Genomic DNA, 20,003 nt, shown 5'->3' with positions numbered 1-20,003 from the left:
ATCGACTCATTCAGTGAAGGGTGTATTTTTTGGTAGCTCAAACCAATGACATTTTCTTTTAAAGCAGCTACTCAAATGCTTTTTGGTCGTGCTTCAGTCTGACACAAAACCAGACACAGTAGACAAAAATAAAAACGACTCCACTTTTTGTTTAAAATACCGATTCGTCTACAAACGAAACACCGCTTTATCGAGCAGCTGCCATTGAGATGAATATGAATTCGAACGGATAGCTCTAGGTTTATTATAGGTCCTTGATAAGGAGTTTGTCGTCTCCACCTCCTAGGAACCTCTCTGCCATGTCACGTGATCTCGCAGTAGAGCCTGCTGCTGGTCTGTGGAAGATTGAACCGCGTTGGCTTCATCCAGTCGAGTGTTGAGCGTCAGGGGAGTGAAGCGCGTGAGAGCTCAATACCGGAATCATGGCAACCACAACAGGAGGTGAGATTGAGAATATTCTGCTTTCATTTTTCCAAACACTTCTAAACCACAATGTCACGTTTTACTTTACTTATTCACATTTAATAATTAACTGTATTCCGTTCTTTCTTTCCTAGAAGCCGAAACCCGTCAGAAATTGCTGCGAAACGTGAAGAAGGAGGTGAGTGATAGTAAAAACAAATAAAGCCAAGTGAACATAAAGCTGAAACGCCCATTTAAAATGTGACTCATGTTTCAGACATGTCTATATAATGTGAGATGCATGTTAACCAAACACTGGTGCTATATCTAAAAGAAATATACCAAAGCAAAATAGGCATATCTTTATTCGATTTAATTGTTTGTATAGTTGTTGTACTGTGCAAAACCGGCGCTCCCAGTCTAGAGTACCTATATGATGAATTATTTATTTAAAATGTATTGTTTTTTTTACATGTCTATTTTTTTTCATGAAACATGCTACAGCTGTTTATCTTTCCCCCCCCATCCAGCACCTGTCAAACTTAATACCAGCTTTTATCTCACTATTTATTTCTTAGCAAAGCATACTCATGTCTGTATTAATAAAATAGAGAGTGTGAGTAGATTCGCAGGTTTATGTTATATTATTATAATAACACATTTCTTAATGGCTTCATGTGCATTTAATATACAGACATACGTTGTGTTCAGATGTACTATTTATTATCATCCACAGCTCCATTTAACAAACCAGAAGCATTCTATAAGCACTTTGTACATGTAAAAACTGCCCATCTCACTCCTCAGACTGACTGCTAGTCTTTAAAATACCTTTGTTTGTTCATAGATTCTCTTCTTTTGGCAATGTTAAATACATCTTAAGGCTCACAGCGTCTTTTGATTGATTTGTGCTATTGATTTGAGGCCAGTCATCATTTGGCACCACAAATTGTATTGTCTTTACCTTTCAGTCCTTTCATTTGATTAATAGGTTTCAATAATCCTTTTGGGTTAAGCAAGCAGCGCTCTCTCTGTGTGTATGTGTGTATGTTTAAGCATTTGCTTAATGGATGAGGTTTCGTATGAATTTGGGTGTGAATTTGTAGATGATTTACTAGTATTCGCACGTGCCCTATACTGATTCTAGTTTGATTTATGGTTCACTATTATGATTTGTGATTGCAGTCACTGATGTGCTTATTATCATTCCTGTGTGGCAGCGATTTACTCACTGGTACTGTGGTATATTACTATTTTTAAATGTAAAACTCACAGCTTTGTGCCAAATGACAGATTATGGTCCATGCACCAGCCTCGTTGGACCCTCTCTTGTCACAGTCATGTAATGCCCAAATTATGAGAAATTATAGTGCAGCAGTTATGTGAAAAAAATTGCTGTTACAAGAATGAGCATTTGCTGTTGCTCTATCAAAATGAATTTTACATCTGTAGTAGCTTTTTTTGCGAAGGTTGGGCATCTCAACTTGAGGTTCTTGGCACTCGGTGTATCCCAGTAGATGCATAAAAATGACATTTTGGCACTTGAAACACATTATTATGATGACTGAAACAGCTAATCAAGAAGAGTGGAGGGAGGTGAACTCTCACCTTGCGCTGTATGGTGCTCGTAATGACAATGTATTTTTGATCCACTCTGTGTTTACGGCATGGCTGCCTGGAACCTGTCACTTCTTGAGTCGTTTGGCATTTGCAGTGCATGTTTACCCTTTTGCAGCTGTTACCTAAAATTACGGCAGATCATTATTACGTATATTATATTGCTGTTATGATGTGCATAGACAAAGCAACAAAAAGGCTCATTCTGTGTCTTGTCGATTTCTAACTGTGATCTGTCTGTGATCTCTCTCTCTCTCTCTCTCTCTCTCTCTCTCTCTCTCTCTCTCTCTCTCTCGTCCACACCTGTGTTGACACAAGGAGAGGGTCATGCGCAGAAAACCTTTCCACGCTCTACCCAGCAGCCCACAATTTGTTTACCTTTCTCTCCCAGCTTCCTATAACGCAGCCAGTTTAATACATTGCTTATCAGTATGCTCAAAGAACCTCTTTATCCACCTTAAACTGAATTATGGCTATTTGTTCTACTTTAATATGTGCAAAGTTATTTTATTGCTATGATGACATTGCTATATTTTTTTTTAATAGAAACATTACATTGGTCAATTAGACTTAAAGCGTTAGTTCACCCAAAAAATAATTTGATCATTAATTACTCACCCTCATGTTGTTCCAAACCTGTAAGACCTTCGTTCATCTTCGGAACACAAATGATGATATTTCTGATGGAATCCGAGAGGTTTCCGTCCCTGTCCACCCATAGACTGCAAAGTTATTACCACTTTCAATGCCCAGAAAGTTAGTAAAGACATAATTCAAATAGTCCATGTGACTACAGTGATTCAATCGTAATGTTATAAAGCGACGAGAATATTTTTTTTGTGCAAAAAACAAAACAAAAATAAGGACTTTATCCGACAATCTTCTGTGTCAGTCTCCTATGCTGTTCAAGTTGTAAACACAGTGCAGCATGTCCGCGTTCTATGTCAGAAAATGAATTGTCACATGGACTATTTTAACAATGTCTTTACTACCTTTCTGGGCCTTGAAAGTGGTGATTACATTGCTGCCTATGGAGGGGTCAGAGAGCTCTCGGATTTCATCAAAATATCTTCATTTGTGCTCCAAAGATGAACGAAGGTCTTACGGTTTTGGAATGACATGAAGAGGAGTAATTAATGACAGGAAATTGTGAGAAGTTTTGATAGACCACGTTATTCTTTTCCTAGCAGACATAAAGACATGATATCTGCATTTTTTTGTGGCATTTTATGCACTGTTTTAGGAATTCTGTGGGATGTATGTACACATGGTAAATGTGTTGCTGAAAACTACTGGTTCCACTACAGTAAAGTAAAGATTTTGTATGTGTGATTAGCATTTCTAAGGCTTTCTCAATGTTCATGGCAGCACTGAAATGCTACACCGCGTCAATATTGTTTTTGTGCTTAATTAGCATTTATTAAACAATAGATTGAATAGCCCCAGAGTCTAAGTAATATTTTACTTTAACCATTTCCAATGTTTGAACAGAGAGTCTCAATTTTAAGGGGTTACAAAAGATTCATAATTAAATCAGGTAATGTGCCTCATTGTTTTTAGGAACCAAAACAGACAGTATCTCAGTTAAAACATAGTAAAGAAGATCAAATCATATTGCTTTTTCCCCCTGGTTATATATTTCTTCGGGGAAAAAAAAACATCTGTTAGAGTCAGCCAATTAATCACTGTTCTCGGAGCAGAGAGAGACCAGTCTGTGAATGTGTTGTTACAAAACAAGTCCGCAAGATGTTATTACAGTATGCGCAAGAAACACTTAAACCTCATGCCAAACTAAAAAAAAGCTTGTTAAAGCGTCGAGCCATTGAGAATCATTTATTCCTAATGAATTTGTAGGTGATTAAACAAAAGACATATTATGCTTATGTGGTTAAGAAGAACTATTTATCAATGTGCTGTATGTGGACTGTTTGTATTAAATCTTCCAGGTCTATCTTGGTATCTTTGTATACCAACTCCAGTTGAGTCAAACATCAGTTTACATATAGCCATATGCAATATTTTGTTTAAATTTTTTTTATTTTTTTTTATTTTATATGATAATAACTTAATAAGATTTTACCTTTTCTTTAGATTTAGAGACTCCCTTATTTATTATAGTTTATAATGCACTGTTGAAAAGGGCATACATGTTTATTGCTGATGGATCAGGCACAGGTGATGGCATAGAATTCAGGTCACCTGGTAAACATGAACTTCAGGAGATTAAATGTTTCTTCCAGATTCTCACTAATGAGTCATATGTCTGCAATGGGATCAGATCTGCCGTACATTCATTGCTTTTGAGATAATTTCAAGATAATATATATCATTCAGTGATGTTCAGAGCCATTATCGTGTGTGTGTGTGTGTGTGTTTTAACTAAAAGGAATTCCTTAGTAATTAGTTAGTCCCCATGAAATCAAAATCAAAGTTTTTTTTTTTTTTTTGCTTTTAGTATGAACATGTTAGCCTTAAAGGGTTAGTTCACCCAAAAATGAAAATTATGTCATTAATTACTTACCCTCATGTCGTTCGACACCCGTAAGACCTCCGTTCATCTTCGGAACACAAATGAAGATATTTTAGTTGAAATCCGATCGCTCAGAAAGGCCTCCATTGGCACAATGCACTTTACACTCTCAAGACCCATAAAAGGTACTAAAGACGTCGTTACAAAGTCCATCTCATTACAATGGTTCTACAATAACTTTATGAAGTGACGAGAATAGTTTTTGTGCACAAAAAAAACCCTAAATAACAACTTATATCATGATGACCGATTTCAAAACAAGGCATCATGAAGCTTCGAAGCGTTATGAATCAGTGAGTCGATTCAGCGGTTTGAATCGCCAAAGTCACGTGATTTCAGCAGTTTGGCGGTTTGACACGCGATCCGAATCATGATTCGACTCGCTGATTCATAACGCTTTGAAGCTTCATGATGCATTATTTTGAAATCGGTCATCACTATATAAGTCGTTATTTAGGTTTTTTTTTGCGCACAAAAACTATTCTCGTCGCTTCATAAAGTTATTGTAGAACCACTGTAGTGAGATGGACTTTGTAACGACGTCTTTAGTATCTTTTATGGGTCTTGAGAGTGTACCGTGCATTGTGCCAATGGAGGCCTTTTTGAGCGATCGGATTTCAACTAAAATATCTTCCTTTGTGTTCCGAAGATGAACAGAGGTCTTACGGGTGTCGAACAACATGAGGGTAAGTAATCTCTTTAATGACAGAATTTTCATTTTTGGGTGAACTAACCCTTTAAGGTTATCTATAAGATAGTGTGCTCCAAAACAATGACAGAATTCACATTTAAAAGATATAACCGTTCAAAACTTACAGCCAATATGAATCAATGATTTTGATGACATCACACTGCACTTCAGCTTCTCATCAGATTTTCAAATGACTCTGAAGCTGGGGCTGAAACCGGCCATTTTCTTTAACACAATTACTATTGTTTTTTATATGGTGAATGGCACATAATGCACTATATTGGGGATAGGGGAAGATTTTGACCGTGTAAATATGCTTTCCATTGGGGCGAATGAAGTCTGGTTTCACGTTAGTGTCACAGCAGCGCGCATACACAGTCTGCTCCGGTCCAGAGCCATGATAGCACAGATCCGATCATATGCACGAGTCGGCGAAAACCACATATCAAACTCAGACCCTTTTGAATTCTACTGAGAATGCTATATTTTAAAGCGACATGGAGGAGAAACGGTTGGACAGACTGATGAATAGAAGAGATAACACCGGTGCCATGCATTCATGCCCTAACATACACACTTTTCAAACTACACATCCTCAGCATGATTACGTTCACTGTTTTGCTTTAGTAATAAAGCACATGTGAAACACTATTGGATATTTTAAAAAGGGGGAGGAGCTGCTCGATATGTCCCGCCCTGTCTTCCTGTTTCAGTGGAAATTACGTCAACACAATGAATAATGCTGCATGTTTCAAGGCACTTCAGTGGACCTTTTAAATGAAAGCGGTTTATTATTTAAACATTACAAAATATATGTTATGCTATATTATTTTAGCATTATTATATTAATTTAGTATTTTTTTATTATTATTATTATTATTATTATAGTATTTTATATTATCAGAAAAACATTAAAGCCATAATGTAGAAAAGAATGCTTTTCTTTTTGGGTTGTTTGGGTATCATAAGAATGGCACTTACAGCATAGCTCTATTTTACCCCCACATGGAATAATATTTGCTGTGTCCGAAATCACATACTATATAGTAGGTACTACTTTGCGATTGTTAAAAAAGTATGTTCTATAGTATAGTGTATACTATGTATGTACTAGTATGAATGAAATTCGCATGTACTATATCCGCAATGTTGTCTTTGTCATGTGAATCTTCAGCATCAGTTGCGTCACTTCACTTCCATTCACAAATTCTCTCTCATGGAAAAGTGTCCATTGTATACACTCTTCAGAATCTCGCCAGAAGCAGTAGGTCATCCAGGTACTTTTCGCCCACTGTTTTATGAGTACTGTGAATTCGGACATACTACTCGGCTCGCATACTTTTTTTCGCCTACACGAAAATAATCATAGGGGAACAACTTTAAGTACTATATAGCACCTATTTTTAAAGGTGCTATACAGCACTTTTGTCAAATGGTGCTATGTAGAACCATAGAACCACCCCATTCTCCTCCTTAGATTTTAGATCTGTTACTCCACTCTCATATATGTTTGCTATGAATGGGAATTTACTACAATGGCAAAAGCTGTTTTGAATCACTTTTATGCTTTTTTGAGGTTAAAATGTCTTGTGTGGGGGCCCTGGAATATTTCCTTATAGGGGAGCCTTGAGGGCAAAATGTTAAGAAACCATGTTATCTTCAGGAAATACACGGTATTTTAATGTCGTTTTTTAATAATAATAATAATAATAATTTGTTACATTTAGCGCTTTTCTGGGTACTCACAGCGCTTTACATATAGAAGGTGGGAATCTCCTCAACCACCACCAAAGTGCAGCATCCACCTGGATGATGCGACGGCAGCCATATTGCGCAAGAAACGCCAACCACACACCAGCTGATTGGTGGAGAGGAGACAGAGTGATGAAGCCAATCAGGATAAGGGGATGATTATGAGGCCATAATGATGGACAGAGGCCAATGATCAAATTTGGCCAGGATGCCGTGGTTACACCCCTACTCTTTTTCCGAAGGACATCCTGGGATTTTTAATGACCACAGAGAGTCATTTTTAAACAAAACAAAGGGTATTTTACTAAACAAAGGGACTAAGAGAGAGTTAAAAACGTTAAAGAAATATATTGGGGATTATCAGGCATATATTATATTATATTAAATAGCACCTCAACCACCCCAAAGAACTGCTGAAGAACCAGATTTTTTTGGTGTGTATGAAAGTGGGCATATTTAAATGCAGCAATCGACTTGCTTCTTTTTCTTATAAACACAGGTGGCAATAAAGGAAGATTCTGAGCAGCTCTGCACCTGATCAGCGGCTCATTAGGGGTGAAGTCTAACTGAGCTCAGTGTGTCAGATAAGAAAAACATACAAGATGTTCAGTGCTGAGAAGTCCATTCAGGGCCAGGATCGAAAACAATTTTATGTGTGTGTGTGTGTATGGAGGAAGGAAAGGAGGGAATTTTGGTAAGGGGTAACTGATTTTTTTCTTAATAAACCCAGAAATATAACGACTGGCTGCGTTGAATTGATTTGTAAGAAGAAAGGAACCGCAGAATGCAACAGAGAAATGATACTAGCACAGCTTCATAGGAAATCAGGTTGCCTTGGACAACAGTCAATTATACAGGTTTGTGGTCATTATATATTTGGCTGCAGAATGTCTAAAATGACCTATCAGAGCTATATAAAAAGACATATTTACATAAAAGGGCATAGCTGTTTTTAGTGTAGCAGATAAAATGAATAAATCAGTGAAAATCATTTAATGTGTAGTGATGGAACTGTTCCATCAATAATCGTGTAGATCCGCTCTGACGGTCGAACAAAGTAGAGATAGCCCTGGTGTTCCTGTCCAGGAAGATTTGTCTGTAAGGGTAATGTTTATATGCACAGTTACCTGACAAATATTTTTTGAGTACTCCCTCCGGTGCGAGGAAGACCCGTTTAGATCTGCTCTGGCGGGTAAAACATCTAGAGAACGCCCTCAAGTTAGGCCAAGAAGATTTGTCTGTAAGGGTACTGTCTGAAAACACAGTTACCTGACAAATATTTTTAAAGTAAACCTGACTCTCCATTTTCTTCCACCCCAGATAGGGGATTTCATCTTTATTTTAATTTCCTTTTAATTTCCTTTTAATTCCTATTATAACTGTAATACTATATACATTTTTATTTTATTCAATTATAACTATTTTAACTTCATTTCTGTGTAAAGCACTTTGAATTGCCACTGTGTATGAAATGTGCTATACAAATAAACTTGCCTTGCCTTGCCTTGCCTTGCCAATAATCAGATTAGTCTCTAAAAGATGTACATAGATCCCCTTTTAGTAAAGTAGTCAGATTTTAGACCGTTGCTTCAAGATATGTGATGCTCCTGCTGTGCATCAACACCATGCATGTATGTGTCATGGGAAATGGGTTGCCCTAAGAAACATGAAACCTATTCTTGTAGAGCCATATGGACTGCACTGATTTCGATCAACACCACCCACAGAGCATCGCTATTGGTGTGAAACTATCTTCTATGTATAACATGCTAATGCAAACCTTTCATAATGCATTTCTTTTTTCAAAAGCTCACTTTGGTGTCATTTAAATGTTTTTTTTTTTCTCTCCTTTGTATACTATCAGCATAACTAATTAATTAGCAGCTATGTGATACGGTATAATGCATTTTGCTATGTATACAACATTTGCATGCTTAATATGATTTAATAACACCGCATATGGCAGTATTTTTTTAATGATGTTTTATTGCTCCCAAGAGGTTGTGGTGTTACAGCATCTAGACCTAGATAGCACATGATAATGAGCATGAATAAAAAAGGAAGTTTGGGTACTGGCACCAGGCGGGATGCTTTCCAAAGCGCTGGGACTCTTTCTAGGTCAGACTGAGGTTGAAATAGCAGTTTGTAGCATCAAGCACATTTACGTTGTAAGTCTAAATTGATGTTCGCACCAAGGACGATAATCATAATGATAAAAGATACAGTTCTAAGAATCAGCAGAACTGCAGCGTGTGCTTAGAATAAATGGAATTATTATCGTCTGCTGGTCTTGACTCTAATATAGTTATCGTTATATTTATTGTTCTTGGTGTGAGCAGGCCTTAATGGATTGCCCCTGATTTTAAAGTATTGCAATTTTGTGTTTTATAAACTGTGGCAGCAATGAATGTCAGATAATGCTAATATTAAGTAACACCAACTGAGAGTCCTGTGGATTTGTTTGGTTGTCTGTTGACCAGTATGAGTGTAACTGTAATTGCTTTCATTGTGTGAATTTGCCTGTTCTTTCTGAGTAGTGTAATAATCCACTCAACCTCTTAGCCTTTCAATTCACACGTTCGCTCTCTCGGTGCGATGAAGCGTGGTAATATGTGGCAAATCATTTTGGTGTGGGTAGCATAAATGGTGGCAAATGCCACTCCTATTCATAGTCGGAATTGTTCATCGGGGTATGCTCAGAGTTTAAGCAACAGTTCAATGTGGTGCTAACACATTTGGGAAGTAACTTGGCAACCCAAGCTGTGAGACTTTCCATGCTATCTCCATGGAAACCTTTGTCATGCTGCTGAGACATCAGGGACAGCTGAGCTCCAAATAGACCCCTACAGTCTCTGTCTCTCTCTCTCTCTCTCTCTCTCTCTCTCTCTCTCTCTCTCTCTCTCTCTCTCTCTCTCTCTCATACACACGCACACAGAGAGAGCATGACAGAATCTCTACAATGTACACTACACCCTAAATGAGGCTGATCAATAAGAGTTTAGAGACTATTAGTAAACATTTATTGATGAGTTTATTGGCTCTTATCGCATCAGTGATCTTTAATTCAGCCATGGCAGTGCACTCACAGTTATATATCTTTTTGTTTTCATGTGGTCTTTTTTGATATCCCTAAAATATTATCTCTGTTGAAGTAATTATCAAAAAGCTCCAGCCTCCAGAGAGAAGGGATGCTCCAAACAATAATTTATTTTCTTATACTGATTGCGGTAGCAGAAGTCTGAGTATTAGTCTAGTCTAGTCGAGGATCAGACCAATCTGATATCAGAACAGTTTTTTTTCTTGATTAATTTAGAATATTTATAGATCAGTTAGTTTACGTTTATAGCTATAGTTTGGGATTAGTAAGATTTATTGTTTTTAAAATAAGTTTCTTATACTCATTAAGACTGCATTTATTTGACTAAAATTCAGTAAATAAACATTAGTATTGTTATATATATATATATATATATATATATATATATATATATATATATATATATATATATATATATATATATATATATATATATATATATATGAAAATTGTATTTATTCCTGTGATGGAAAAGCAGAATGTTCTGCAGCCATCTATTATGATCCTTCAGAAATCATTCTAATATGCTGATTTGTTGGTGAATTTTTTTTTTTATTATTTGTTTATCATCATTATTATTATTATTAATGTTGAAAACAGATGTGCTGCTTAATATTCTGTGGAAACCATTATATTTTTTTCAGGATTCTTTGATTTAATAAAAAAAAAAAAACAGCACAAAAAAACTTGTGCACTATTCCTTTAAGAAAATGTAGAATAGTGTGCAAGTTGTATCTACTAATTTAATAATGTTTTTATGACTAACACACTATTTTGAATTGGTTACATTTGACTGATACTATCCATTTAAAAAGGTCAGTATCAGTGCCCATATCAGTTCAACTATCTGATTTGTGCATCCCTGTAATAGAGAGCTAAACATCTCATTTGTTTATCTGTGTATTGAGTCATCCACAAAGAGCTTTCATGAACTTCTAACCTCCTGAAAGATGCACTGAAGGGTTCATCAACAAGGCTGTCTGGTATGCTGTCCTTCAGCTCAACTCATCATCATAAAAATAAAATAAAAAACTCCTCTCTTTTTTGTGTATCCAGACTCCAATTGGCTGTATTGATTGAATATGCATGAAGCATGACCCTGTAGCATTCTTCCACCTCTACTGAAGCTGTACATTTTGTATTCAGGTCAATAGCACGTGGCAAGCACCACTATTGTTGAACGACTGAAATTTCTCTTTCAGATCGCTTTACAGTATTTTCGTCTTATAAGGGAGAGACAAATTCTATAGCCTAGTGCCCGGGACACTGAAGAGATGTTAGAGATGTTAAAATGTCAAACCAGCCTTAATAAACCGTTCAGTAAAATCTGTGCTTTGGCAGCATCATAATCTTCTTGATGTCACAAAACTAAAAATTATTCTAAAAATAACAGGCTTTTGTTTTGTAGAATTTCCTTTCTCCCTCTCTGGAGGTATGGATAGATGTGATTTTATAGTATGGAAGAGGAGAAACATTTACCTCTGGTGTTATTTATTCATTCAGGTGAGTCATTCATGGTGTTAAACTCTTGAGGTTAAGTTGATTGGAACTGAGTTAAGCTGCTATGTTTTGAATATGAAAAAAATCCATACACTGGATTAGATTTCTAATCTGTGTCAAGCAGAGTAGATGTAGAAAGTCTTTTTTTTTTTAATAAGGAAAGCACTTTAATAAATCTTAATCAGCATAGTCGACAGTAATCTCTTGGTTAGACAGGTGGTTTGAGATTAAGTGTTTTATTAAAATATATATTTTTACGTTTTTTAGTTTGATCTGGGATTTTTAAATGCCAGATTCTGGGAAATAAAAAGCCATACAGACCTTGACTCTTTCTCAGGGCAGTGGGGTCACACCAAATCAACAGGTTTTGCTCTGAAGAGCTTGTGTTGTCCTGCTGCATTAGTTATGAGAAAATGGAAGAGAAGGTCAGGGAGTAAATATCCGAATCAGAGTACACCCACAGACTGAATGCTAAAGCAGGATGCTATGAACGCAGTAATGGGCTTTTCATGCTCATTTTAACACTGTTCATGTATTACTTTACAATAGTAATTGATTCTGGGTCATCAGGTTTTAAGATTTCAAACTGCACATTTGTAAACCTTGAGCTATTGTTCTGATTTGCATACTTACGAGCTGAATTACTTTAATTTCACAAGCATAACATGTGATGAACAAAATTTGATCAATTTTAATAGCTGTTCCATAGAAAAATTGGATCTCTTTTATGTCTAGATTAGACCGCAATGCAAATGCCGACTTTTGCTTTATTCTCAGATTTATTTGCTTTGTTTTGAGATTAAAAATACAGGAAGAACATTAATACTCTGAAATATTATTACACTGTAAAGTAACATATAATAATATCATATTTTTTATTTAATTTATTCATGTGATGGCAATGCTGAATTTCTTTGTCACATTGTGCTTCAGAAATCATTATAATATGCTGATTTGCTGTTTAATATTTTTTTGTGAAAAATGTTTTTTCATGAACAGAAAGTTCAAAAGAACAGCATTTATTTCAAATATATTCTTTATATATCAATTTAATGAGTCTTTGTTGAATGAAATAATGAATTTCTTCTAAAAAGAATCAATCTGACCCCAATCCTTTGAATGGTAGTGAGAATATGCATGGGATTTCAGAAGAAACATCAGAGAAAAAGCTGAAAGTTAAATGAAATGTAACTGAGAAATCAATTGAAGTCTCCTGAGCTTAGAAAGGGCATCCTTTGAGCAATACATTTTTCCTTAGGGATTGAAATGTCACCACGTAAAGCAACCCTGGTTGTTAAAAACATAGAGGAGTATTTGTTTGGCACTTTTGACTCTTTCTTTTAGATGTTAACAGAGAGAAGTACATAAATATTTCATGAGGCAAGCCTTGAGGCGAAACAGGAGGGAACTAAACCCCTTTCAATATTACAAGTGTAAAACATTGTTTAACCCAGGGTTACTTTCACATCTCCTGCCCGCACTTTCATGTCATGTGCAATGTATCAACAGAGGAAACACACAACAGGAAATTTCCATTAGCCACTTCCTCAAGCCAATCAGCGGGCTAATTCTTTCTGCCAGACCCTTCCATACTTGAGATTAAAAAGCCTTTATATCGCTCATTGAAACCAGGCTAATATTACATTCTGAACACACAATTGCAGTTTACCTTCACTTAAAGTTACTTAAACACCCACAAAATCTGATGTGACCATCTGTTGAATGTGTATTTCTTTGTATATACACGCAGTCTAGTCAGGACATTATAAAAATAGTGACATTTTATTTGAATGGTTTCTACTGTAAATTCACCATCCACAGTCAGGATGCGAAAGTGCTTTATACATAAATCACACATGCCAACTCTCAATTTCTCCTTTTCCTCTTTATAGTCAGAGGAGATGAGTCATGGTCTGCATTCTTCCTACTCACCACGCAAACACACTCTCTTCTTCCTGTTATTTATTGCAGTTTTTTTTCTAGCTTTGAGTGTTTGATGGCACTAATGAGAGTACTTGTGAGCAAATATATTCATAAAAACTGCACCGTTCGACAGATTCACCAATCATGGGAACATCCACAATATGTAAAACAAGCTGTAGAATGTTTGCTATAATTCATCATGCTGTATCCATTCAGCCGACTCAATCAGCCTATGCTGTGTCTCCATGTCCAACACAGGTCAAGCAGATCATGGAGGAAGCAGTCACAAGGAAGTTTGTTCATGAAGACAGCAGCCATATTGTCTCATTCTGTGGTAAGTCAAAGAACATAGAAGCATTTAGCTGACACGTGTTAGTAGAAAGAATTTTCTTTCTTTCTTTCAAACCCCAAATACCAACTCGTGTATTTTGGTGTTCAAATTGCAGCCCAAAGAAAAATAAGTGTTGACAATGAAGTTTGCTTTTTCATTTTACAAACAATTACCTGGTGCAGATATTCTCGTTTAGAAAGAGTTGCTATCCACTGCCTTTTGTACACAGAATAAAAAGGTCTGAACAATACACAAAAGATTTAATCAAAAATAGCATTTGACAAGCTCTAAAATATATATATATTTTTTAATAAACCTATGTTTAAATGTAATTGGATAAAAAAAAGTAGTTTTCAAAGTAACATAGGGTTGACAGTGCTAAGTGTAAGTATAAACTAGGCTTTATTTATTGGTTCTTGGTTATTAGAAAACATAATGTCCATCTTTAGTTATGTTTAATATGACAACTTGGTATCTAATTAAATCTAAAAATAGAAATATATATTCTTTACCACCATTAAGAGTATAGAGCTATAATATTAATGTGGATAGCATAAGATAATTTGGTCCTTGAAGAAACTTTATGAGAAAGTTCATTGAAATGCATACACTACGGTTCAAATTTTGTTTTATGTTTTTGAAAGAAGTCTCTTATGCTCACCAAGGCTGCATTTATTTGAAATTCAAAAATACAGTAAAGACATTAATATTGTGAAAGATTATTACAATGTCAAGTAACTGTTTTCTACTTTAAAATATAATTTATGGTGCTTAAGAAACATTTATTATTGTCTTGAAAGTTTAAAAGAAAAGCATTTATTAGAAATATGTTTTTTGTTACATTATAAATGTTTTACTGTCACTTTTGATCAATTTCATGTTTGCTGAATGAAAGATTTTCTTTCAAAAAAAAAAAAAATCTTACTGGCCCCAAACTCTTGAATGGTAGTTATTTGCATTTTATTTAATTTTGTATAGTTCCATCCCCCACCCCCCTGCTATCTGTGAACCTGTGAAATATCTGTTTTTCTGTGTGTTTGCACTTTGCAAATATGAGCACAGTTTGTAACATTGTTGAGATGTTTTATGAGACTGAGATACATGTTAGATTACTGAGGTTTTTCTCCAAAAATGTCTATCCATTTGCTCTCTATTTAATCTTGCGTGTTTAAGCATTTCAAGGAGAAACAGTTCAAATCTTTTCAATCTTTTGACATGTAAGAGGTCATTGTACTATAAAAAAAACATCCTGTAAGTTTCAGGACTCAAACTCACCCTTGTTAGTCCGAAAGTGACTCGTATCGGATTGTCACATATCGTGATAGTGTGAAGAAAGACCGCCTTTGCAGAATCAGATCAACACCTACTTCTACATCATCATATATTTGGCCCCGCCCACTGGCACATGAGTGAGAGATGAGGAGAAAAAAAAGATACAGGATCGCAATTTCATGTATATAACCACGTTAATTCTAATGCATAATCTGTGATCAGTGATTTCTGATATGTCATGATTCATGTACACTGTACAGTCAGACATTCTTTGTCTCAAAATCGTTTATTGCTGATTATGCATCAGTAAATTAAGCCAGTGACTAAACAGCCAACTTCACATCGTTTCTCCTATGCCGAGTTCAGACTGCACAATTTTAGCCCCGATTTTGACTGACAGGTTCTGACAGGTTTTTCAAAATCGCCGACAAATGCCAGAAATCATAGGCAAATCGGTGCTCGTGCACGTGAGTGACAATCACGCAGTGTGAATTATCAAAGACGCAATCAGAGAGACTCGCCGATGAGTCGCCGACGCCCGTGAGATATTTGGTATGCTAAATATCTGGACCTGTCGGCGATTCAAACTCCTGCTGTGTGAAATGTGTTCTGACGGAAATTTACATCTGCGATGACCTACAGCCAATTAGAGAGCAAGATACAGGGCAGCGGGAGGTTCGGGGAGGAGTTATAGACCAGCATATCAGTATTTTAATAGATATATTTATAATTATATCAAACAGAAACAAAGCACATACATTTGCTTGACCAGCCGCAACAGCAGCACGGTGCAGAAGTATTTATTTACCTCAAACTCTCTTTGCAGAATACAACCCTTGCTCCCTGTGTCCCCCCAACCATTTCCTCCGCCATAATCTTTTTCTTTTTCTCCTTTTTGCTGCAAATCAGCGCACAGACGATTTGGATCGCAAGTTTCTGCACTGCAGTCTATATTTTTAATAACAATTCAAAGTCTCACGCCAGAACTCCAGTCTCACGCACCTGTGCTTCTCACTTCTCGTGTGTGTTTGGTTGTAGTTAAATGTAGTTTGCGGATGGGACAGAGCTGTCGGCGATTCTTCATCTTGTACAGTCATGCAGTGTGAAACCTCCTATCGCCGATCCATCGTGCAGCGTGAAAACAGCAGCGACTGAATGCTGGCCCATATAGTCATGCAGTGTGAATAGAGCAGTGATCCGTCGAGTTTGAAAATCGTGCAGTCTGACCTCGGCATTAGTAGCATGAAAATAATCTGTTATTTAAATTTTGATTAAATTATATACAGAAAGCGATCAAAGAACGTTCCCTTTATAATTGCTGGAGCTGTCAATCACACAGTGGGAGTTTATCAGTGACTGAGATCTGGACTCTCGCCAAAACTCCTGTTATGAATCTTTTATTTACATAAGTGTTTGCACTGTTATGATGAAAGTATTCAAGAGAGTGCAGAAATCGAGTTGCAATGATGAGATCACTGCATTCATGTGCTGTATTGGCTACAATGCTCATCTCTGATTTCATGCAACGGGAGTATCTAAATATATAATGCTGTAATCAACACTTTTCACAATTAGTTAATCTCGACAGCTGTAATTTAATAGTAAAAATGTAGTAAAAGATTTCGAGTGAGTTCCACATGTAATACTTATTTCATATGATGTTAGCCAATCATAGCAGTGGGCGTTTACATTGAAGTCTCACAGCAGACACGGCCCTTCCATCAAAGCATTCAAATCAGAGGGATAAAATCAGGGTAGAAAATGGCCTTTTATTTACTAAATTATGAACATTTTTGATGTGAAAATCATACTAACATTATAAGTGCACCTCATAACCAGTTCATGACCACTTTAAAGAGATCTCATTTTTCTTCTCCATGGGAGACTCTGGGGACCAGCTGTGTTTCAGTACCTGCCAAATGTTGGGTAGCATGATGGTTCGGCTAATTCCCAGGTAGAGCGAGGAGTAAAAGGAGAAGTGTCATGTTTATTCAGTGTAGATTAACATAGAGTGATAATTTTAACATATAGACCAGTAAGTGAATGTGTAATCGATCATGCTGCAGTAAGTGCTACCCACTGTTTGTCAGTAGTAAATCTGTCCACATAATAAAGTTATCGTTCTTCCACACACACCGACACACACTTTCTCCGTTGCTGTGCAAATTCACATCAAGGTACCATAACATGATGTTTAATGATCGAGCGGAGCGTAAACAGAATAAATGAGTATTCATTAATAATGCAGTTTCTGCCAGATCATATTCACCCTGTTGTGTGAAGGCTTTATTGTCCTGTCCAGCTTTATTCACATTTGCATTTTACAATTTCTAAACAGATTTTATTACTCAGGATGCTGGCAACCAGGGACGTGCACAGGGAGGTGGCTGCAGGGACCAAGCCACTGCCCTTTTTTTTCTCAAGCTTGAGGTGCCCCTCTTGCAGGCAGATGTATGAACGTAGAGGGGAGTCTGTGCTGAAGCATTCTGTAATCATTCTGCTGCACTAGATCCACCCCGGGGTTTCCATTTCTTACTCTCTCACCAGGCATCTAGTTAATCCGGGCTCTGAGTTGCCATAGTTCTAGCGTGTCAACATTCATTTTACATTCCAGTAAACTCCTCGGATTTTGTTTTGTTGGTAGTGTTTTAATCCTTTTCTGATTATTGAACTTATTGTCTGTGTCACAGAATTGACTAGCAGAGTGACCAGTGCTGGATAAATAATATTAATGCAGTCACAAGTCGCGATTTCTTCAGTTAAAGGAGTAGTTAACTTTAAAATGAAAATTACCCCATGATTTACTCACCCTCAAGCCATCCTAGGTGTATAAGACTTTCTTCTTTCTGATGAAAACAATCTGAGTTATATTAATAAATATCCTAATGCTTCCAAGCTTTATAATGGCAGTGACGGGGTCCATTGAGTTTAAAGCTCAAATAAGTGCATCCATCATAAACGTACCCCACACGGCACACAGGGGGGTTAATAAAGGCCTTTACAAAAATCAATGTTTTTTTTAAAGAAAAATATCCATATTTAAAAGTTTATAAAGTAAAATATCTGGAATTCAGTGAAGAACACAAATGTCTCTGTGATTTAAACTGATTTAAAGCCAGATGAAACAGTGCTGACAAACAGGAGGGTTAACCCTAACCCTAACACTGTGCGCAACAATACAGTTAGAAGGCTTTTCAATCTACAAATCACCATCATTTACCATGTAACTGCACCATGGAATTTTGGCTGATATGTGGGATATCGAATTTTATTATATTTTTTATGTAGATATGTATTAATGGAATATAATTACAATATTTTTTGTTATTAAGCTACAGCATTTTTGCATATGTATTTGTACTAAATGTGTTTAAGCTGCTGTTTTTCATACAAATACCATGGAAACCATATAGTTACATTTAACCACGGTAGTGAGGTGCTATATGCGTGGTTTTACCCATGGTTATTGTGATCCAAATATATAATACTATGGATGGATGGAAGGTTAATTTTAATAAAAGTTACACAAAGTTAATTTGGTTTTACAATTTTTATAGATTGTTACCGTTTTTGTTTTTGAACATACATAATCGCAACTCAAGCTACTGCTACTGTTAAATCAAGCTATTGTCAAATGTGCATTTCTAAGAGACAAAACATGTAATATATATTATTAATACTGCAGCCTGCTCTGCAAACTGTGCTGAAGATACATGCCATCAAAGTCAGGCAGCACAAACCTGTTTCATGATTTGAAACAATATCACCCCTTAGAATGTACAAACTAAAAAAAATATATATATATTTTTTTAGTGCTGGGAATCGATTGAAAAAATTAACTAATTAATCGCAGTTTTTTCTGTAATTAAAGCTACACTATGTAACTTTTCCGTCCACTAGAGGTCGCCTGTTCAAAACAAAGGCGTAGTTTGATGACGCCACGTTTGAGCGCAGAATCTCGGGACATGTGGTCTTCACCTCACAGCCGGTGGGAAACAGTCAGGATAGGACTCGGGCAGAAATCATATTCATGGATGCGATTATTAACATTACTGTAGTCTGAAGCAGAGCAGAAGCGAGTGTTGTGGAGCTGAGCAAGGCCGCAGGAGCGATTCAAGAGCGGGACTGTTATTATGGCATAGTCGCTGGCGGGACTTTTATTATGACACGGTTGCCGGCGGCACTTCCTCTTCTCCAGTGCTGAGTGTGAGGTAACCCAACTCTGTTTATCGTATTAGATATATCTGAGTGTGTTGAAAAGGAAGTTATGACGTTCGCTCGGTGGCTGCTATGACACTTGTTCACACTGCAGTGAAAGTAAAGTGTTTCACTGAATAAAACCGGAGACCGAGGGTGACGCAGATATGACGCAATCGACAGGCGACTCCCCCACACGCATAGCTCACACGTCCCGGCTCCTTGGTTAAAATAGCAATTTTCTCACGATTTACGAATAGTTGAAAACATTTGGGATATTCTAAGTACTCAACTGAACAAAATATATAACACTGGCCTAGTGGTTTCTGGATGTTTTACTGCAAAAATCCTACATAGTTCACCTTTAATCGCGATTAATCGCAAGTTTTTAATATTTTACGTTTTTAATATTTTCATATTGTAATAATTTCAGTTACTCTCCAAATTAATGTAGAAACAATTTAAAGACAGTGTATTTTACATATGTGTTGTAATGGCATCTTTTTATGAATGAAGGCCAGTATCACTGATGCCTCTATGAAACATTAATGACGTTACATTACAGTATAACTGAAAGCTCCCAATTTCAACATTTATTATTAGGCTTTAAAAAACAACTTTTAATTTAAGTGAACTTAAAACAATCTTTACATAAATCCAAAATAATAAATGTTATTTTTACCTGTGGTCT

General features: G+C 36.3%; 1 protein-coding gene across 3 annotated transcripts in view; it reads left to right on the top strand.

Annotated features, from left to right (window-relative positions):
- The first annotated feature begins 352 nt into the window (after nucleotides 1–352).
- sgsm1a (small G protein signaling modulator 1a) overlaps nucleotides 353–20,003 on the top strand; it is a 47,500-nt gene continuing 27,849 nt past the window's right edge. The window contains exons 1-3 of one of the 3 annotated variants that reach the window (XM_079814867.1): nucleotides 353–441; nucleotides 558–601; nucleotides 13,771–13,846. In XM_079814867.1, the coding sequence (XP_079670993.1) occupies nucleotides 423–441; nucleotides 558–601; nucleotides 13,771–13,846 (139 nt within the window). In that variant the 5' untranslated portion in view covers nucleotides 353–422. Of the gene's footprint in view, nucleotides 442–557; nucleotides 602–13,770; nucleotides 13,847–19,282; nucleotides 19,327–20,003 lie in introns of those variants that run through there. The other 2 variants (XM_079814868.1, XM_079814869.1) reach the window with 2 other exon arrangements.

Source organism: Gobio gobio (genome assembly GCF_949357685.1).
Source record: "Gobio gobio genome assembly, chromosome: 4".
Lineage (NCBI taxonomy): Eukaryota > Metazoa > Chordata > Actinopteri > Cypriniformes > Gobionidae > Gobio > Gobio gobio.
The sequence above is the reverse complement of the archived record's forward strand: the minus strand, read 5'-3'. Positions and strand labels throughout refer to the sequence as shown.